General features: G+C 44.0%; 1 protein-coding gene across 1 annotated transcript in view; it reads right to left on the reverse strand.

Moving 5' to 3' along the window:
• The window catches only part of LOC146073004 (uncharacterized), a 248,677-nt gene that overhangs the window by 82,652 nt on the left and 143,727 nt on the right, over window positions 1-22,298 (reverse strand). Inside the window, exons 69-77 of the mRNA XM_083180177.1 lie at window positions 21,383-21,433; window positions 16,983-17,018; window positions 14,035-14,070; window positions 11,942-12,001; window positions 8,900-9,025; window positions 7,754-7,825; window positions 5,187-5,222; window positions 3,608-3,667; window positions 2,089-2,133 (exon numbers count right to left, since the gene is read on the reverse strand). Coding sequence (XP_083036303.1) covers window positions 2,089-2,133; window positions 3,608-3,667; window positions 5,187-5,222; window positions 7,754-7,825; window positions 8,900-9,025; window positions 11,942-12,001; window positions 14,035-14,070; window positions 16,983-17,018; window positions 21,383-21,433 — 522 coding nt within the window. The remainder of the gene's footprint in view (window positions 1-2,088; window positions 2,134-3,607; window positions 3,668-5,186; window positions 5,223-7,753; window positions 7,826-8,899; window positions 9,026-11,941; window positions 12,002-14,034; window positions 14,071-16,982; window positions 17,019-21,382; window positions 21,434-22,298) is intronic.

Raw genomic sequence — 22,298 nt, forward strand, 5'->3', positions numbered from 1 at the left:
TGTTTTTATACGTATAAATGTCAACACTTTAATATGTGTTTAGTGCATTCACTGTTTCCAGAATAGGAACTGGTTGATATATATTTTCCCAGTTTTCAAGTACTAAATAGCGGTATCACTTTAAGCACCTATTAGGTTCAGGAGTGCCTGTATACCAATTTTGTCTGTGGTGTGAGGGTAACCAAAGATTTATGGTCTCACCCAGGAGGCTGGTATAATTAAAACATATGCAGATATGAGCGTTTATAATGTAGTATGCTCAAAAAAGTATCAGTGCCAGAGACAGCAATAAGCTGTGTGGCCACTGCAATACCAGGATGGTGCTTAAGTGAATGGTAATTTCAGTGCTCTGAGTCCGGTCTGTGAGCCGGGACAGTGGGATTCACAGCGTGTAATTGAGAAGTGCTGCGCCCACTCTCGTCACTCCGGCTGAGAATGACACAGCCGGCTCGCACTGTACTGCACGTGGGGGTCTGAGTCAGTCTGTGGGACTGTCAGCCGGTGTGCTGGGCAGCAGAACTGCGGTGCGCACCGCGTCTGCCTGCCGTATGAGTGCTTGGATGCACGCCGCTGTGGATACTGCTAAATGGAGAGAAACAGATCAAAATGCATTCATGGGGGGAGAGGGAAGTGGGAGCACACTGCGGAGTGTACGGTCGGCGTACGCTTCGCCAGTAAGCTTCGTCAGGATGAGGCAGGTAGGACAGCGCCGAGTGAGCAGCAACAGCTCACACAGTGGGCCAGATGTATCAAGCTTCAAAAGTGATAAATCGCAGAGTGATAAACAGCCAGCCAATCAGCTCCTACCTGTCATGTTACAGGCTGAGTTCGAAAAATGACAGGTGGGAGCTGATTGGCTAGTTGTTTATCACTCTCCACTTTATCACTTTTAAAGCTTGATACATCTGGCCCACAGCACCATCCCTCCGTCAGCCTCCGGCCACCTCCTCCCGTTTCTCACCTGGTGTCGCCGCCAGGCCGGTGAGCAGCACCAGCAGCAGCTCACACTGGGGTTTATTCTAGTTCATTCTTTCTGACAAAATCCTTCTTAGATGGACAAAACCATGTGCACTGCAGGGGGGCAGATGTAACATGTGCAGATAGAATTAGATTTGGGTGAGTTATTTTGTTTCTGTGCAGGGAAAATACTGACTGCTTTATTTTACACTGCAATATAGATCTCACTTTGAAGAAAAACCCCACCCAAATCTAATTCTCTCTGCACAAGTTACATCTGCCCCACCCGCAGTGCACATGGTTTTGTCCATCTAAGAAGGATTTTGTCAGAAAGAATGAACTAGAATAACCCCCACTGTGCCCTCGTTTACTGTCCCACCTGAGGTCCACCTCCCGCCAAGGGCGTAACTACCATAGGTGCAAGGGGTGCAGCTGCTTTGGGGCCCAGAGCTGAAGGGGGCCCATCTTTGCTGTCTAAGTATATGTTTTACACACATTTATCACCATCAGTTGCTAAATAGGGGGCCCTTACAAACTTTTGCTATGGGGCCCACGATTATCTAGGTACGCCTCTGCCTCCCGCAGCATCTTCTGATGCTCGCCCGGTCCCGGTGCCTGCCAGTTAACCAGCAGCAGTAGCAGTCAAATCCAGACAGTCGGATTTGGCAGCATTGAATAGGGCAGCGTTGAATAGGGCATTACAGCAAATGCATGTTGGAATGGATCCAACTTTAATTGAATAAACCTCTATGCCGTGGTAACCAGTAATATAGTACAAGTTTGAAATCTATATCCGGGTAAAGGGGTTTATGAGCAGACATATTGTTTCATCATTATAATTTGACCATACCCTATTACAATTTATACTATACTACAAATTTACTTTAACTTGGAACTAATGTGATTCAGAAATGATGTTTTATGTTTCAGAACAAGCATATGCTGCATAGAATTTCATAGAGGTTAATTATTTATTAATAGAATGGAAAAATAGAATGTGTTGTGCAAGAAGGCATGCTGTTTCCTTATTCAGCTGACAGGTTGGTGTGTACTGTACACTATCACTACATTTTCTACACGTGCCCTAAGCATTCACAGAAGACATTTCTGATTTGTTTCCCTTCTACTTACCATTATTCCTACAGGCCCAGATAGTCCTGGGATTCCATTTTCTCCCTGTTTACAACCAATCAGAATATGGATATTATTTGTATAACATTTAAGGTAAAATATCACTCCAAATATCATATGTTCTGATTTGCTGGTTATGGTACAGGGCCTAATTCAGTATAAGTAGAAACTTTACAAATCTGCAACTCCCAGCAGCAAGGTGCGGGGTGGAGGGCAGTTCGCCCAACACAGGACAAGGCAGCCCCACACACTGGGTTCCTGCCCAGCATTGGGCCTGCAGAATGTGAAATGCCAACATTCTCGGGATGCTGACAATTAGCATTTGCTGCGTGAGGAAGGGTTATAGTAAGACTACAGGAGCAGAGGGTTAGTCTTCAGGAGGGGAGGCTAATGTTAGAGTGGCAGAAACAAAAGTAGGTTAGGGGTAGGCTGTGGGAGCAGAGGGTTAGTGTTAGAGAAGGGAGGTAAGGGCAGGCTACAGGAGCAGGTGGCTCGTGTTAGGCTATGGGAGCAGGGGGTTAGGGTTAGGATGCGAGAAGAGAGGTTACAGTTAGGCTGTGAGAGAGGAGGGGTAGGGTGCGGAGGCATAGGCTGATGGAGAGAATACCAAGCCGGTTTGCATATACAGATTGAATTTGCTCTGCATATGTCCAGTACAGCGAGCATATGCCCATGCAGATTTGCTTGATTTTGACACCTACGTCTGCTTGTGCCTGGATCATGGTTGAAACAAAGCACGATAGTGGCATTCCAATCTAAGCCATGTATTGTAAGGGCATTTCTACACAACTGCAGACTAATATATGTATGTCATTAGACTATATACAGGGACAAGTAAAAAGAATGAAGATCAGCAGAACTAGCAGATATATACGTGTGAAGAATGTGCTAATGGATCACTTAGGATTCGTAGAACAAAATAAATATTTGCCTTTGATTAGTCCTCTCTAATCAAACATTCAAATCCCCAAAATAGCAAATTTCCAACCACATGCAGAGCATCACATGCATTCCAGTTGGCAACCGGGCACACGGGCATGTATATCTGATTATATGGAGAAAAGTGCCAGGTAATTGGACTAGTATAAATATACTGTATGTGTATGTATTTATATATATATATATATATATATATATATATACACACACACATACACACACGCACACTGTATATGATTTCCTTGCCTTTAAATGTGCATGTCTGTCTCCATCTTGTGGCTAAGCATAAATACTGCCTTGCACACCACTGAAGAAAGTTTCCAGATGAAACTTACTGATATAGGTGTTGTATAAATCTTATACTCAAGGGTCTTTTTTAGCAACAGTAAGGGCACTAGCATCAGGAGCGCATAGTATTACTGTGCCGACGAGTGGGATCATTTTAGCAAATTTAGCCAAATCAAAACAAACCAATGACACTGAAGCATATGTAAAGACTATATTGCTTTTGCTTATACTAGAAAAATACAGTATCTTTCCCTTGCTCAACTCTTTACTTGAGCAATGGGATATTACTTACTCTGACACCTGGAAGGCCACGAGGCCCCCGAGGACCAGGCTCACCCACAACTCCTTCACCCTGCCAATGAATTACAAAAATAAAACTAATTAAATGTTAACTTAAGCATGCAAACTGAAACATTCAATGTCAGTAGATCCCGGTAAGCATTTTAGCCCTACCCTTATCGTAACCCACCCTTACTGCAGCATAACCCAAACCTAGACATGGGCAACCTGTGGCTCTCCAGCATCTCTCGCCAAAGTTTTACTATTAGGGATTGCTAAAGCTGTGGCAATGCATTCTGGGATGTGTTGTTTCACAACAGCTGGAGAGCCACATGTTGCCCATGCCTGCCCTAACCCATACCTCTTGCAGCCTAACCCTCAAACAGCCTAATCCTAACTGTGTTCTCCTGCACAGAGGAGTCACTGGGTAACTGGGTTTGGTAATACCCAATGCGCACTCTGCATACCAGGTGCACAAAGCAAAAAAGGGAGAGTGGCCTAAGTTGAAAACCTGTTGCCTTCACAGGGAATTAGAGTGACATCACTCCTGATAGGTTACCTCTGGAGACTATCACCTGCAGTGTCGGGGACTTCTCTACGAAAGGAGCCGGGTGCAAAAGGAGAATGTCACACTGCAGTACCTGGCTCCTGCCACTGTGGACAAGCTGGCATTTTGGTATTTTGGTGTCACCCTCCATGGGTGAAACCTGGATGGGAACCGCAGCTCCTTCTGACACTACTGCTCTGCAGCCTAATCCTAAATGATTCTCCCTCCCCCCAGTGCTTAACTAACCCAAGCACTTACCTTCAGGAGACATTGGGATTCTGCTGTCGGTATACTGACTGTCATAATCCCAACTGCCAGGATTCTGACCATATACTTTTTAAAGATCACTATATTATTATAATGATTTATTTTAATGGTGCCACAAATTCTGCAGCACTGTACAGTGAAGAGGTACTGTATGTTAGACTAACAGGCAATATCCAAACCAAGCAAAGGCATTAATAACACCTTTAAGGTCTGATATCAATAAGCTATGGGATAGCCAGAGGATCACACAAAAAATACTTACTCAGATGCATCATATGACTATAAATCACCCATATTATACAACATATATGTTAGATTTATGTTAGAATGTGATTTATAATATATATGTCTAGTGTCCGTGTGTCTAGGAAACACTTCCATCTGTTGGCAGCGAGTGAAACTACATCTTTCTCTCACACATACAGAAATACAGTGGCAATCTCAAGATAGCAGACTAGATTTTGCTTCGGCGCGCGCATGTTGTTGGCTCTTTAGCTTGACTACAGATATTTTTCGGCTCTTCGCCTTTGACCAGTTGGCCACCCCTGCAGGGCATCTCCGTACACACTGCAAGATCTGAAGTGGATGTAACCACCCAATTCAACGAACAATGAATTGGGTGTATTTGGGGGTTCACACCAATTGACGGTAGTTGTGATACAGTACATCGCAAATCACAGGATCGGCCAATAAATGGTATAGTGATAACATTATGGGATATGAAGGTTAGAGCTAAGGTTAGAAGACTGCTATACATTAAATAATTGGACATACTCACCTTTGCCCCTTTAATGCCTGGTGATCCTTGCTTTCCCTGTAAATAAGAACATGTGGCATTGCTTATAATGTGGAAGTCCCAATATTTACATATATAAATACAATCTTTTTACACAGGGGACATTTTTAACCCTTTGAGTGCCAAGTGAATTTGTCAAAATAGGTGTAAAAAATTGTATTCAATATAATGGCCTGTAATGTTTACCTTATATAGGAAATATAGGGTGACATTTAATAGGATGCAATTTTTTGGCACTTTCCAAAATCACACCAAAAAAAGAAAAAATGGCGTTGGGCCCCTCCTCCTGTGCATAACCAGCCGCGGGCTCAAAGAGCCGATCCTGGTTTCATAAAATCATGGCACCAAACAAATAGGGTTCCCCAGGATTTTATAAAACCAGCACCAGGCTCATGGGCTGGTCTTGGTTCCCAAGATACGGGAGACAAAATGAGTAGGGGTCCCCCGTTTTTCAAGAACAAGCACTGTGCCCAACTAGCCAACAGGGTAATGCCACAGGGTCATACCCGCGCACTACACCTCGACCCCATACCAGCATTCTTTGTGCAGACTCCTTCTCAGTTAGAAAGGATTTATTTTTAAATTGTAAACTCATAGTAACATTCATTCCCCCCCCCCCCCCCCCCCCCACCCCCCATCCTAAAATGCCGATAGCATAGGAGAACAATCTGTGTATTGCTACGGTTAAATGGAAACATCAGTTCAGATGTAGTGGACCTGACTTGCTTGCATACAACTGCAGTGAGGGTCTGATTCAAAGGCGGAAGCAGGAATGGCATTGGGCTCACAGCACTGGATTAGCACTTTAGCCAGAGGGCAACTCCATACGAAACAGCCTGTGGAAGTAGCATAAAGGAGCAGCTGCTTTATGGCAAAAAATGCTGCACCGCACCCTCCCCTGAATCAGGGACAGAGTCTGTAGCCAACTGTTTCCCAAGCTCTTCTCAAAGCATAGAATTGTGGGACATTTGTAGGCTGCTAGAACCAGGGCTGCCAAGAGAAATCCTGGGTCCTGGTACAACAGCGTCAAGGGGCCCCCCCTGGAGTGGCAAGCGACAGAAAAGAGGTGTGGCCATTAAAGGATATAGGGGTGTGTACCACACCATATACCCTTTATGCAACACAATAGTAGACCCCTTATACTTGCCCCTTACACATTATGCTACACAGAATGAGCCAAAATTCACATGGAATGTCTTAAAATTCACATTATGCCACATGGAATGACACAAAATTCAAATTATTCCACACAGATTGAGGCAAAATTCAGGGAGAGTGAGAGGAATGGTGGGGATGCAGGGAGAGAGATGGCGGGGACATAGGTGCATAGAGCGGGATGGCAGGATGCAGGGACAGAGACGGTGGTGACGAAGGACCAGACGGTGGGGACAGAGATGGTGGGGACGCAGGGACAGAGACAAAGTAGGTCTAGAAGGTCATTTCTATGTAAGGGATGGCAACAGAAATCTTGGGGCCGGTACACCAATATCACTGGGATTGAAAAATGCTGAAACCCGGTATTCCCGGGATCCAGGGATTGGCATCCCTAAAAGAAAATTGCCCCCTGTGCCCCCACACTGACTTGCTGTGGAGGGGGGCAGGCGGCCGCAGTGCATAGGCAGGCGTCAGGTAGACATGTGCGACGTGGGAGGCCCGGCGGCAAACAGGTTTCGGCACTAGTGGTCAGCGCTGCGGCCTGCGCAGTGTGACCTATGACCGAATCACACAGTGCAGGCCGCACGACAGGTCGGGGTTCTTGCTCATTGCCAAGGGGTTTTTAAATGTTGCCAAGGGGTTAATATTTTTTGCCAGGGGTTCTTGCTTGTTGCCAAGGGGGGTTTATTTCCATTGCCAGGGGTTCTAGCTCGTTGCCAAGGGGTTAATATGTGCCCGGCCAACTGCCCGTCAGCTGCTGCTGCCCCCTGCTTTACCCTGCCTTCCCCTTCGCACAGAGAGCCAGACGCTAGAAGTCATTTTTTACTTCCAGCGTCTCTGACAGGGAGCACAGCTCTGCAGCGTTACCAGGAAGTGCAGAGCTGTGCTTCCTGTCAGACGCTACAGGTGAACTATGACTTCTAGACAGGGGAAGCCGCAGCTGACGGCGGGTGGCCGGACACATGGGCGGGCGGGCGGACAGGTCCTTGTCCTCCCTACGCACCCGCAGCCCAAAAAATATATTTTAAAGTGTGTGTCCGGGCCCCCCTGGCAGGCCTGGGCCCAGGTAAAATGTACCCGCCCCCCCTGCCTCTCGGCGGCCCTGGCTAGAACAATTGCTGGTTCTGCCTCACCTTCTATTTATCATATCTTTGCCATTAGGAAGAATATGCCAGGGAAGAAATTAAAATAAAACAGAATGCATCCTACCTGCACTGGACATTATTACTTTTACCAATGACTTTTCTGCCTGTTTAGGTAGTTTAATATATTGTACTATTAGAAAAGTAATCATTTTTTAAGACGGTTGCATAATCAGCTCTTACATGTTACATATGACAGCTTTGAAACAGATTATAGCTGTATCATTTGCATTACATTATTTTGATTTTTACCTCTTTTCCAACAAGACCAGGGATACCTGGTAGTCCTGGGCTCCCATTCTTCCCTCTTTTTCCTCGTTCCCCCTTAAAATAATAACCGTTACTTTTTATCTCGCAATTATTCTTCATGAGCTTTATTACGTTTAGGAACAAATATAAATAACGCACAGACATGCAGGAATCCTAACAGTAGCACCTCAATTGGAAGTACATACTGTAGCAAAGCTATTATGGCATTGCGCCATGGTCACCTGATGCTAGGGTATTTCCCAGGTAGAGCACTTGAGCTTGCATGAAAAAAGTACATAACAAAGGCTAGTAATGTACTGTATTATCAGATTACCAATGGTTTCCTCTGCGTACTGCGATTTCTTAACACAATCCAAAAATATACTGCCATGTGTACTGGCTCTTGAAAAAAATGAAAAATTAACCCTAGTGTGTAAGTGTGTGCATGGACATGTTGTTAGGGCAGATAGATGGCCCAAGAGGTTGTTATTTTCTGTCAAATTCTATTTAATAAAATGGGAGTTCTATTGAAAATGGGATGTTGCTATGGGCAACCAATCAGATTATATCTATTATCTACTTGAATGTGCTAAACAAAAACAAAGTCGATTCTGATTGGTTGCTTCAGGCAACATCCCATCTTCAATAGAACTCCCTTCTTCGTAAATAAACCCCAAAGTTTCTATGGTGTAAAATGTTTGTATTTTATAAGCACAAATATGCAGTGGGATCCATTAAGCCAAAATACTATCATTGCAATCTACTAATCTAAACATATTGCAGTTACTTGGCTGCAAGATAAAGCAGTGTACAGTTTGATCGCCTAATGTAGTAAATAATTATATTGCCAGTAATGACTGGCCGTGGCTCACCCCCTGCCGGGAGCTGCATCATCTCTGTATCCATCACTGGTGAGTGCCCACCACAAACACAGTAATGCACAGCGGGGAATGTTCGCTATAGTCCCCCATAGACCAAGATACCCCTGCCACTCTCAGTTGGGTTTGTGTACAATACCTATATATATATATATATATATATATATATATATATATATATACCTCTAACAGCAAATAAATGCTAAAACTATAAGACTATATGGACTGTGTTTAAATCTGTTAATGTCCGCAACACATTATTGATACTTACGGGAGGTCCAGGAGGACCAGGTAACCCTGCAGCACCTCTCTCTCCCAATGATCCAGAGATACCAGCATTTCCTTGGATTCCTTGGATGCCTTGTGGCCCTGGGGTTCCATGCTGTCCTGGCTCACCCTGTGGCAGAAAAGTAACAATTTGTGCAGTGACACTGAATACAGAATTATAGTGTCCCAACATAAGACAAGGTACTGTAAGTACTGGATTTTTAATTATAATTTACACTTCTGTGAAATAATATACAGTATATCACATTTTGGGTGAAATTTAATAGGATGAGAGATTCAGAGAGTGAGAGATTTGGTAAGAATTCTCCAGGTTTTTTTTAAAGCGGCAATCATTTACACTGCAAAATCAAACTGGTTTTGCAGTGTAAATGATTGCCGCTTTAAAAAAAAACCTGGAGAACTCTTACCAAATCTCTCACTTTCTGAATCTGTCATCCTGTTAAATTTCCCCCTTTGAGTTTTTTAGGACTGTCACAGAGCTCACACTGTAAAGGTAGTGGAAAAGAAAATTAAAAAACACCACTATAAAAGCTACTCAGTGTAGTAGTATGCACAGCCTACAGTATATTTACATAGGCACTGCGTATTCCAGGATTAGTCTGTCTGGATTTCTGCAAGAGGAGCAGAACTCCATTCTTCCTGAAGTCACTCAAATGCATATGGTAGATGGTTGTAGAAAAATCTGTAACTGGTATTGGGGGTTATTCTAGTTCACGCTTTCTGACAAAGCCTTCTTAAATAGACAAAACCATGTGCACTGCAGGGGGACAGATGTAACATGTGCAGAGAGAATTAGATTTGGGTGAGTTATTTTGTTTCTGTGCAGGGTAAATACTGACTGCTTTATTTTTACACTGCAATATAGATCTCACTTTGAAGTAAAACCCCACCCAAATCTAATTCTCTCTGCACAAGTAACATCTGCCCCACCTGCAGTGCACATGGTTTTGTTCATCTAAGAAGGATTTTGTCACAAAGAATGAACTAGAATAAGGCCCATTGTTACATAACTGCTCAATTGATATTGTAACAGATAATCCAGAATACATGGATAAAATCAAAGATGGTGTAATGGTTAGCATTACTGCCTCACAGCACTGAGGTCATGGGTTCAATTCCCAGCATGTCCCTATCTGTGCGGAGTTTGTATATTCTCCCTGTGCTTGTGTGGGTTTCCTCCGGGTACTCCGGTTTCCTCCCACAATCCAAAAATATACTGCTAGGTTAATTGGCTCCCCCAAATAAATGTGTGTGCATGTGGTAGGGATTAATGTCTAAATATGCTATTTATATAGGCGTGACTGAGGGTTGTGGCCTCCTTACACCAATATAATTGCAGCTGCCCCCTCAACCCAGTCTCAATTTGCATATTTGTATCCAGAAATAAATTAATGAAAAGCTTGCTTATTTAAATCTGTTACCATACTGTATGCCAAAATATTTTACACTCCCCTATTCCCCCCCATATTTGGAATGGGATCATTCGTCAGACTGCATTTAGGTCTACAGTCATTAGGTCAACCCCACTAGGTCGACTGGCAGGAAGGTCGACCTGACTTAAGGTCGACATGGGCCAAGGTCGACATGACTTAAGGTCGAATTTGCATAAAGGTCGACATGAGGAAGGTCGACTGGTCATAAGGTCGACATGGGTTTTTCACTGTTTTTTGATCCGAATGTCGACATGGACACAGTTGGCAATGAGAATCGGACCCTCGCATCGCTCGCTTCGCTCGCAATGCTTCGGGCACGGTGCCTCGCTGCGCTTGGCACACTATTTTATTCTCCCACCACGCCCTAGTGGATGGTAGGGCATGAAATACCGCCTGTCGGCACATGTCGGCTCAAAAAACAGTGAAAAACTCATGTCGACCTTATGACCAGTCGACCTTCCTCATGTCGACCTTTATGCAAATTCGACCTTAAGTCATGTCGACCTTGGCCCATGTCGACCTTAAGTCAGGTCGACCTTCCTGCCAGTCGACCTAGTGGGGTCGACCTAATGACTGTAGACCTAAATGCAGTCTGACGAATGCAGAGGCAGAACTCTGGGAGGCAATGGAGTCATCTGCCGCCGGGCTCCTGTTCCCAAGGGGGCACCTCTCCTCCCCTTCAAGTTTGAATCAGTCAAATGAAAGCAGTTGATATTGCTAATGTGGCTGACCCCCCCTTCTAACAGCATTTTTGCAAGTGTCACACCCTGTGTTAGATCCCATGACCCTACTGGAGACAGACACCTTACTTGGGGGGGGGGGGGGGGGGGGGGGGGCACCAATACTTAGCTTGCCTCCGGGCAACTGGGATGAACTTACGCCACTGGACGAATGACCGCATCCCAATATTTTACACCCACATTGTCCTATGCCCCCCATTGACTCCCACATGTCTCCTCTCAGCTGTGCTTTGTACTTTTATTAAGCCACATGTGATGTTGCTATCTAGAGGGTACTAAATAAATAAGAAGTTGATTCTGATTGGTTGCCCATAGCAACATCACATGTGAAGTAGAATACACATCTTAGTAAATTTCCCCCCTAACCTCAGATTGAAGATGGCAGCAGGCAGCCTAAGCTGCAGGCTAAATGGCCTGCATTGGACATTATGATATTGCTGTATGTACTATTACAATAACTGTTAATATTTGCCCCTTTGCATTCCATGCCAGGATAAACCTGTCAATGCTCAATTTTAGCTGTCATATTATGGGCCAGATTCTCTAAGCTTCAAAAGCGATAAAATGGAGAGTGATAACCAACCAATCAGCTCATACCTCACATTTTTCAAAAACAGTCTGTGACATGGCAGGTGGGAGTTGATTGGCTGGCTGTTTATCACTCTCCATTTTATCACTTTTGAAGCTTAGAGAATCTGGCCCTGAGTCATTGCACCACAACATTTACACCTGTTCAAAGTCACTGAAATCTCCTCTTGTAGCCTCGCTATACAAAATTGTAAGCATCATTGAACACTGTTATACAGGACCATTGGGGTAGTGTTTAACACATATGAACATATTCAACTGTACCTTAATACCTGGAGGTCCAGCCTGTCCCACTGGTCCTCTATAGCCAACCCCTGGCTCTCCCTAAAAAGACATAACCAATACTTTAGGCATAGAGGTGTATGATATCTATAAGAGAATATGACACACAAGTCACACCCATTCACTATATTACATTGGATTAAATTGTAATAGTACTATAGATCATCTAAGCAATGTCTGTATCATTTTAGCGCCATAGCTTAGCTTTTAGCTTTGGTTTAAATGCAGCAAATTTCACTTTACATCTCAGTATGTTATTATAGGAGCCGATGATCCAGTGGCAGAGGCAGCGCAGGAGCCGGGAGGAGACCCAGCTGTAACCAGCGATGCCACCGCCAATCAGTGGAGGGGAGAGGAGGGGACCAGCGGCACACATCGTCCATAGTAGTGCTGCGCCTCCTAACCCCACCCCTTCCTGCTGCCAGCTCGCAGTTTTTTGTGAACTCTGACGCGGGCCCCCCTTATGTAGCCGGGCCCAGGTAACCCGGCACAGCAGCGAGTGGGGAGCCAGGAGCGGGTGGGGGAGCGGCTGAGCTGGCAGTGCAGGCATGGCTCCGGCACCCTCTGATCTTCCGGCGCCCGGAGCTTGTGCTCCGCCGGCTACATCCTCGCTACTCCCTTGCATACAGTATGTTGCTGAAATAATAATATTGCATATAGTGTAATGTTAAGGACTCACGGCACTGCTTTTAGTAATCATAAAAAACTGCTACTCCTATTTCACACTAGGTAACTGATATTGTACTTTGGAGAATGGTTCCATGAACCTAAACTTTAGGCCTGGTAGCCTGGTAGCCCTGAGCTGGTTGCAGCCAATCAAAATGTCCCCCAACAGTGCACGTTTTCCAAGTCACCCAGCAGGTGCACAGATTATTCAGGCACATTTTAAAAGATCCACAGGTGGAGCTAATTATATCACCTGTGATTCTGTATGGAGACCTGGAAAATGTGCACTGTTGGGGGTACTTGAAGACCAGGGTTGGAAACCACTGAATTAGAGGATGTATTCTTTGGGCGAAAATAAACACGCATGTGTAACGCATGTGATCTGGGATAAGTTTCTGATTCTGGTTCTTATTCTGGTTGACTCACAAGGCTGCGATTTTCGCAGCTTTGCGAGTTGCCCAGACGCCGCCCTCATGCCCCCCCCCCTCACATGCCGTGATCCTCTGCACGGCTGCGAATGGCTGTTTAGCATAAATATCCATTTGCAGCCTTGGGTGTGGGGGATAAATTATTGGATGGCTGGCGACCATGGAATGATATCTCCAGCGCTTGTAGATCTGAGACATCTCTATGGTGTCTCAGATCTGCGAGCGCCCTGTGCGGGAAACAGGAGTCACCGGGCCATTTGCATGGGAACACCCAGCGTTTTCATGGGAATGCCCATGAAACGATGGGCGTTCCCATGGACTATGCCCCCCTCCGCTGCCCCATGCCCCCCGACTGCAGTGCCTGGAGCGAGAGGGACAGCAAACATGCACTATGCCGTGCTCGCTCACACCCAGCATCTCACATGTGCATGCGCAGATGTTGAACATTGGTCCCCCGTGCGAACACGTGGGGGACCAATGCAATTAGAATAACCCCCTTTAGTGGCTGCTTTTTGGGGTTTATGCTTTGCGTGAGGCATGTAAAGCACAATGCCGCCATTAAGTGGCGGCATTGGGGTATAAGGATGCTGGCATTTGGGGCCAATCGGGTAGCCCACGGCGCAACGTTTACCCAACATCAATTACCTCAGATAATTGGATACCCAGAGCAGAGTGGGGCATAACCCAGTTTGTGTATCATATCTTACATGAAATTGCTTTAGGCATGCCCACTAGGTGACAGCACATACAGTAATATATGTCCCTGTTCATACCCATGATTCATGATTCAGAGGTCTCTAAAAAAAAAGTGTATATCACTGTATATGAGAGGAAATCATTTCCTGTTTCTCCATACAGCAATGTAGGCCTTCTTGGCAACAACTGTTCTATGTGTCCCTCCCATTATCTGGCCAGTCATGGTTAAACAGATACTCACAAAATATTATGAAACCCAAATCTACTGTATAATGGATTTATTACCTTTTGTCCCTTTTCTCCAATTTCTCCTTTTTCTCCCTGTAAAATTGTTATATTAGAGAAGTGGTTACAGCACTAATGTCCAAACATGGTGTGACCGACAGCAGCACGTAACAGGAGTGAATGCTAATCAATAAAATCCCTTCTACACAGTAGAGTGCACCATGAAGTAAAGCTGTGCCATAATAATACACCTGTACTTATATAACATTTTTATCCCAATATTATTTAAAGCATTTGACATATTGTGAATGAGAGTAATGCAGCCATATTTGGGACATTTATTTAAAATTCTAGGTCATTCGCATCATTCCGTGCCGTGTTGGAGCTTACAGTCTTAGGGGTTTATTTACTAAGATGTGAGTTCTGATTGAGATGGGATGTTGCTAGGGGCAACCAATCAGAATCTACTTAATATTTATTAAGCACCTTCTAGAAGATAATAGGTAGAATCTGAAATAGAACTATCATTTTAGTAAATAAACCCCTTAATTCGCCAACACCGGTGTCCATTTTTATAAGAAGTGAATTATCCTAATGAAGCACACACAAAAAAAACCTCCCAAGCTAAATAGTAGAACAATGTGCACTATATAACCAGTGGCTAATTGAATCTGCTCCTCAGAAATAAGGGATGTTTAACCTATATCTTAATCATGGATTAATGCTTGATTAAGATATTGCAGTTTTATATGTCGACCTTGGGTATGTTAACCATTTCAAGGTGTCAACCTAGTCACTGTCGATAATTAGTGGTCAACACAGTGACTGTCGTCCTAGTCATTGTCTTCCCAGTGACCGCATACCGGCAGAACAAAAAAGTGAGAGATAAGAAATCTCCAGTTTCTTTAAAGCGGCAAACAGTTACATTTCAAAATCAAACTGGTTTTGCAGTATAAATGATTGCCGTTTTAAAAAAACTGGAGATTTCTTAGCAAATGTCTCCACTTTCTGATTCTCTCATCCTAATAATGTGTTCATTCATGTTGTCTGTCTTTTGTCCAAATAATTTGCTATTTGGATTGTACTGTATTTTGGAAGGGATAGTGATCTCTATTTTTACTGTGTAAATAAAATGTAAGTTTAATTGAGTGCCCACCCCCCCCCCCTCCCCCCTCAAAAAAAGAGTACATTTCCTCTGTCGATAACTCCCTTTTTGAATACCAGGAGAGTGAAGTGTATGCAGGGGGACAGAGCTGACTTGTGAGGTAATTGTGTGTATGTGTGTACAGTATTTGTGTGGATATTTGCATGCAGCATGTGTATGTGTGCGTTGTGTGTGTGTGTGTGTGTGTGTGTGTGCAAGGTGAGCAGTGGAGGGACATAGTGGGGGGTTATGGGTTGATGGGTGCATGGATGCATGGGGGGTTTGGCCAATAATGTTGTAAATAGGGGTGGCCTGCTGGGGGCGGACTTTACAAAACCCACACTGTTGAAGGATTTACACAAAAATCTTCCTTTGATCCATGCATCACTGCATTCTGCAGGAGAAGCATGTGCACTTTCTGCATAGGGCATATATTTCCCCCGGCCAGAGGTCAAACAGCATTGTTTCTGGACCTGCCCCAATATCCAAAAGTTCTGGTTCAAAGTATTGTGGTTTATTAACACTACTTTTAATCTCCGATTACAGGTGGACCCCTAGCAATGCTAACCCTGGATTTTTCCACTTGGGGCATCGCAGGAAACCAAAAACAACTTATCCCGCTATTGTGCATAATCCTCACCATAGGCAAAAAGTTGGTCCTTACTAAATGGATAGTCCACTGTCCCCCTTGGCTTGATACGTTGCATACTCGTCTACTTCGCGTTCTATACTTGGAGAGCTACTCTACCCTACCTAACACTGAAGAGGGAGGCGAGCGATTCTACAAGAAATGGGAGTCCATTTATTGAGTTATTGGGACAACCACAACAGGATCAAATTATGTCTGTCTCTTTTCAAATCTACGACCTCTATCGCAAACAATATTTGCCTACGCAACTGTTTGAGTACCTGTGGTGCTACCATGTCTCATATCTGATTGTAAGTGTTGTAATGTAATAGACGTGTAATAGATGTATATGGAGCAGAGGAGCCTCTCCTATGCCCCTCCACCCACCTCAGTACTTCTATATTTCATTTCCCTATTTGTTTACTTATCTTATTTTTATTATTGTTCCTTTATTCGTATGGAGGTTTAATGTATATACCTACAGATAGCAAATGTAGTGCTACCTTTTTTACATTATAGGATACCTGTCAACACTCAAAGGGAAATCAGAAAATCCCTATGATAGCTTCATACATGTATCTTCACCTTACCTATTATAATCTAAAGGTAATTATGAGATCGATGCCCACATTGCGATTGTGAAGTTCATCCTTTTATCTACTCTTCTTCATGTATCAACTTGTGTCCTACCTAAACCACCTGTTAACATATTGTACCAATTTGTATTCTTTATTTTTTGTATTGCTTCATTCATAAGGTAAAAATCTCAATAAATATATATATAAAAAAAAGAGGTGGCCTGACCCTTACATCCACACCTGCCACTAGGCACTATTTCAAATTGTAAATACTTTTTTAATTACGTTGAAGAATCATTTTCTGCATGAGCCATTCCATAGCTCTGTTTTTAACATCTACAAGACAACTATGATGGAAATGCAAATATGGCAACTGTTATTTTAAGACTTTATTTCTGAAGTACACTGTGTTATTGATTGTCAGTGTAAAGTGTACTATCTATATTGTGTTTAACCTCCCTTTTCTGCAGTCTCAATTGATAATAAAAAGGTAAAGCATAATTTCTTAAACTCGGTTAATCACAAGAGAATAATGGCTACAATTGTGCACCAGCTAAGTGTCCTGGAAAACTTGTACTGTTTGGGGTCCTCCTGAAGACTGAGTTTGAAAACCTCTGAGATAGAGAATGGATTTTGGAGATCTGAATGATGATCTTACCTTCTGCCCAGGAACTCCAGGATCCCCAGATTCACCCTGTACAGATGTAAACAATTAAAGGCATTTGTTTGACTATAAAGGTGGCATTATACTGACAGTATATTTGAGCAAAATCCAAATAAAGGCACACATATTAATTACATACAGTGTATGCGCTTTCTTATACCATACCGTACATGTAAAAGGTTCTGCAGCCTTATATAACCTTAAGCCTTTGGCCAGTATTCAATGCTCCCAATTCTCCGTTTTTTTTTCACTCCTTGCAGTGAATCTGTTTCACTGAAAATGTGATTCACCCTATTCAATGTTCACTGTTCGCCGAAAGCAAACAGTGAATGCCGGCCAGTTCTCCGTTTCATGTTCGCTGCAAGTCGCTGGAGTATTTCAATGGGGTTTTCACTGGGATTCGCGAGAGTGTATTCAATGCTAGGATGGAGAACTTCTTTCTCCATGATTTTTGCCATGATTCGCCGTTTTGCATTCAACATCTTTTTTAGGTGAACAGGAAAGTGATCTTTTGAAATAAAGGGGGAAATTTACTAATATGAAAAACCTAGTTTTTCGTATTAGTATTTCCCCTACGACTGCATATGACTGTTTCAGTCGTATGCAAAGTCGTGTTCCGGAGGGGAATGTACAAAGCAGTCAGATACGACTGCTTTGTAACCCTCCGATGGTGTAACCATTCGTATTAGCTGGCCGTATATACGGCCGCTAATACGAATTAGTAGAGGCAGTCTGCACGGATCAGTCAGATCCGTGCAGGCTGCAGTGTAAAAAAAATAGAAAATTTAATATTTTTTTTTTTTTAAACGGCGTGGGGTCCCCCCCACAGCTGTAACCAGCACCATGCTGAAAGAGCCGGGGCCGGTAATTAAAAATCAGGGAACCCGACAAATAGGGGTTCCCCGATTTTTAACAACCAGCCCCAGGCTCCAGGTCCGGGGCTGGTTCCCAAAATACGGGGGACAAAATGACTAGGGGTCCCCCGTATTTTAAGAACCAGCCCCAGGCCAAACCAGCCAGCAGGGTAATGCCACAGCCGGGGGGAGACTTTTTATACAAGTCCCCCCGGCCAAGCATTAACACTCTGACCAGTCAGCCTGGCCAGGGGCCCTGGGGGAGTGGGGACCCCCCCAATAAAGGGGTTCCCCCCCTCCAGGACTTACCTGACCAGGCTGAAGCCTGGTGCTGTCCTCGATGCCCCTGGGCGGTGGGCATCGAGCTGATCTTGGTGTAAAAAAAAGATGAATAAACGATTGTTTTAAACTGTGGAACTATGAGTCCCAGCAAGCCTCCCCTGCAAGCTGGGACTTGGAGAACCACAAGTCCCAGCCTGCGGGGCATTAAAGGGCCCGCTGGCACTTGTAGTTCCACAGTAAAAAAAAAGTTAAATAAATACACACTGACACCTGAAAAATAAAAGTTTAATACATACATTACACACACACTGATACTTACCTATCTTGATCCCGTAGGTAGGTCCCAGAGTCTTGATCCAGTGCCTTGTCCTGGTTCCGGATCATGTCGTCATTCTTCATCATGTCAATCTTCATGTCGGCGTCGGCGTCAGGTCCGGGTCCGAAGAAATCCATGGTGGACCTGTGGAAGGAAATCCAACTCACCCAGGTCCTCCATGGAAGTTCTTCTGGCTTGGTCCGACGTAGTCCAGGCCTTCTTCCTTCTTCTTCCATCTTCTTGCTTCTTATTCACGCTGCCGGCGACTCCAGCAAAGCTCCCCGACTGTCAGAGCCGCAGAGATCCTTCCTCTTCGGTGTCTGTACTAAGAATGAATTCTGGCCAATCAGAAGCCGACTTTCCTGGCTCCTGATTGGCCGCGGCTGATCGATGGTGTAGACATTCGTATTTGTAAATACAAATACGAATGTCCCATCATTAGGAATACGAATTGTTGTATTTTCGGGATTGTAAATCCCGAAAATACAAATGTGTAAAAAATAGGTGTATTTCTGCCTACGAATACACCTATTTTTTATGAATCCATATTGGTAAATTTCCCCCAAAGGGTTTTGGGGGGGAAGTTTGGTGTAAAAAAAATCAGATTTTTTTTCTAAGAGGGGGCATGCTATTTGTAATCATGTTCTTAAAGCACATTAATATATATTTAATTTTATTTAAAAAAAAATTACATTTTTTTTATACACTTTGGCCAGCAGGGGGCCGGGAGCCGAGAGCAGCTCATTTATATTCATTTATTCACTGCACTCTGGTCCCGATCATTACATATGCACAATCTGGACCAGGGAGTGCAGCGGCTGATGATCCCAGCCCCCTGTCAGCTCTGAGGGGGCTCTGCCAGTGTCCTGGCAGCCCTCCTCAGTGTCAGGCGCAGGCAGGGAGACTTCCATCTTCCTGCCTGCCGCCTTCCTACAGCGGTTAAAATTTGCCGCCAGGGGCTCGCTGCCCCTGACGAGTTGAATAGGGTGACACGGAGGGCTGGCAGCGAATGCTCCAGCCCTCCGGAACCCTGCGAATGTGCAGCAAATCCTAAACAGGATTCGCTGCACATTTTGTAAATGTGCATTGAATACTGCACTTTGAGTGCTCTGTGTGAGATGTGCACAATATTCAGTATGTTAAAAATGCCAGCGTCGCCCAAATTGTATATATAAATTCAAATAAAAAATGTGCTGAAAAAAAAAATATTTCCTATATAAGGTTAACATTACAGGTCATCATGATAAATAAAAATGCTTCCTTGGCAATTTTCACACCTATTTTGACAAATTCACTTGGCACTCAAAGGGTTATGTAATGTGACTGCATAAATCAGACAAGTTTATCTCCCATTAATAAACGGACGAATGTAATCTATTTTGGGGCACTTGTGCAATGGCTACTAGGGCTGTTAGGTTGAAAAACTATGTCAAGTTTGTGTTCTAAAACCTGAGTGAGCTAAACATAGCTGTGCACAGTGCTTTGGTAAACAGGGCTGCCACTAGAAATTTTGGGGCCCGGGACTGATTTGCAATTTAGGCCCCCCATCCCTTTTTTGCGCTTGTGCAGTAGTCTGACCTTCCCGGGACAGAAGCAGCCATGCCGGGCACCGCGGATGTGCTGTCAGTGAACTTCCATCCCCCCCACCTCCTCCCTTAACTTACCACCTGACTCAGAAGGTCCTGAAGCACATGCTTCTTCAATGCAGGACGCCAGCAGCCAATTAAAATACAGCACCAGCTGGTGAGCCAATCAGAGCTCGTGTTCCAGCAGCCGCTCTGATTGGCTCGTGCAGCATTTTAATTAGTCGCCAGTGTCCTACATTGAAGGAGCTTGTGCTTTGGGACCTGCTGTGGACCGATTGTAGTGCAGGCAGCACAGCAGAGGGTTGCTGTGGGTAAAATGAGCTGCGACCATCGAAGGCTTTCTTCAGCACTAACAGATCTGAGACACCTCTGTGAAGTCTTAGACCTAAGAGTACCCAGTGCAGGAAGCAGGCAGGCAGCTGACACCTGCTGACGCCAGCTGCCCACCCCCCACACCCGAGTCACCGTACCATTACCACGGGAACGCCCATGAAACGCCTGCACTGCTAGGTGCAAGCAGGATGGCAAAGATGCAGTTAGCCGTGCCCGCTCGCACCAAGCGTCTGCAAGAGACGCATAACTGTGCACCTGCAGATGCTTAAAGCGGTCCCCTGTGCGAACACGCAAGGTACCGATTAAATCAGAATAACCCCCTTTGTTCAAAGTAGTATGCAATATAGTACCTTCTGTGTTTTCTCTCTTCGTGGTCCAGAACGCCTCTTTCCATCCTTTTATTGTGGGGAAAAAAAATTGTGTATTAGAACAATATCAATTACATAAAATTTTATTTGCAAGGTACTTTAGTACGGTAGTTGTCACATTTTAAAAAAAAATTACGAAACTTGGAGTTCTATTTCACATGGAATGTTGCTATGGGCAACCAATCAGATCCTGTCTATTATCTTCTAGAGCAGGGCTGGGCAACACCGGCCCTCCAGATGTTAATGAACTACACATCCCAGGATGCTTTGCATTAGTTTTGCTATGTGGCCATGCTGAAACTAATGCAAGGCATGCTGGGATGTGTAGTTCATCAACATCTGGAGGGCCGGTGTTGCCCAGCCCTGTTCTAGAGGGTGCTAAATAAATAATAAGTACATTTTGATTGGTTGCCCATAGCAACATCCCATGTGAAGTAGAACTACCATCTTAGTAAATTTCGCCCTTTGAAGTGCCTTCTGGTTACAGTAACCACTTTCTGCAAATCAAAGTTGCCAGTTAAGTAAAACAATTAACCTCTTGTACATGGTAATAAGCAGAAAAAAATGTTGGAAACAAAAATAGGGAGGTGACTAGGAAAATAATCTTGGAAGGGGGCAACATGCTGAGCTTAAGAAACCACAATGTTTTACCAACCTTCTCTCTCCTGGAGGGTGCCTGGGTGTGGTCCTCTTCATCTGACTCTCTCTATTGAGAAAACAATGTGAAAAATAGTTATTACTGCCTGCATGACTGTGCTGATCAGTTTTGTTGTGTACTAATGCCTTGCATTGAAGGCATTGGGCAGTATGGATGGTGTAATGGTTAGCATTACTTTATAACAGCACTGAGGTCATTGATTCAATACCCACCATGGCCCTAACTGTACGGAGTTTGTATATTCTCCCTGTGTTTGCGTGGGTTTCCTCTGGGTACTATGGTTTCCTCCCACAGTGTAAAAATATACTGGTAGGTGCTAGGTTAATTGTCTCCCAACAAATTACCCTAGAATGTCTGTGTGTGTGTGCATGTGGTAGGGAATATAGATTGTAAGCCCCACTGGGGCAGGGACTGATGTGAATGTTCAACTATTCTCTGTAAAGCACAATATAAGAAACTGCTAATAAATAAAATAAACACTGAATAGCTACCATACATACCATTCTCCTTCCTCCTTGTGTCCCTGGATAAGACTTTTAGAAACATAAATGGAAATATTAACACGGGACTATTTTTCACCAGTTAAGACAATAACAGGCATCAGGAAATTTAACACGCCAAAGCACACATGTATTATTATGTCTGGTGTGTTATATGTTTTACTGATGCATATAGTATACCACATATACTATACAGTCTGAAACACAAACTGTACATGAATAATGCTAAAACGTGTTATCGTGTTAAATACTTTGCAAAGTGTAGAAAGATTCCTTATGGCCAGTTAAAAAAAAAGAAACACTTAAATTGCATATTGAACATTTGGAGTTAAAGGGCCAGATTCTCTAGGCTTCTAAAGTGATTAAATTGAGAGTGATAATCAGCCAGCCAATCAGCTACTACCTGCCATGTC

The sequence above is a fragment of the Crinia signifera genome, chromosome 4 (assembly GCF_055691185.1).
Source record: "Crinia signifera chromosome 4, ASM5569118v1, whole genome shotgun sequence".
In the NCBI taxonomy this organism is placed as follows: domain Eukaryota; kingdom Metazoa; phylum Chordata; class Amphibia; order Anura; family Myobatrachidae; genus Crinia; species Crinia signifera.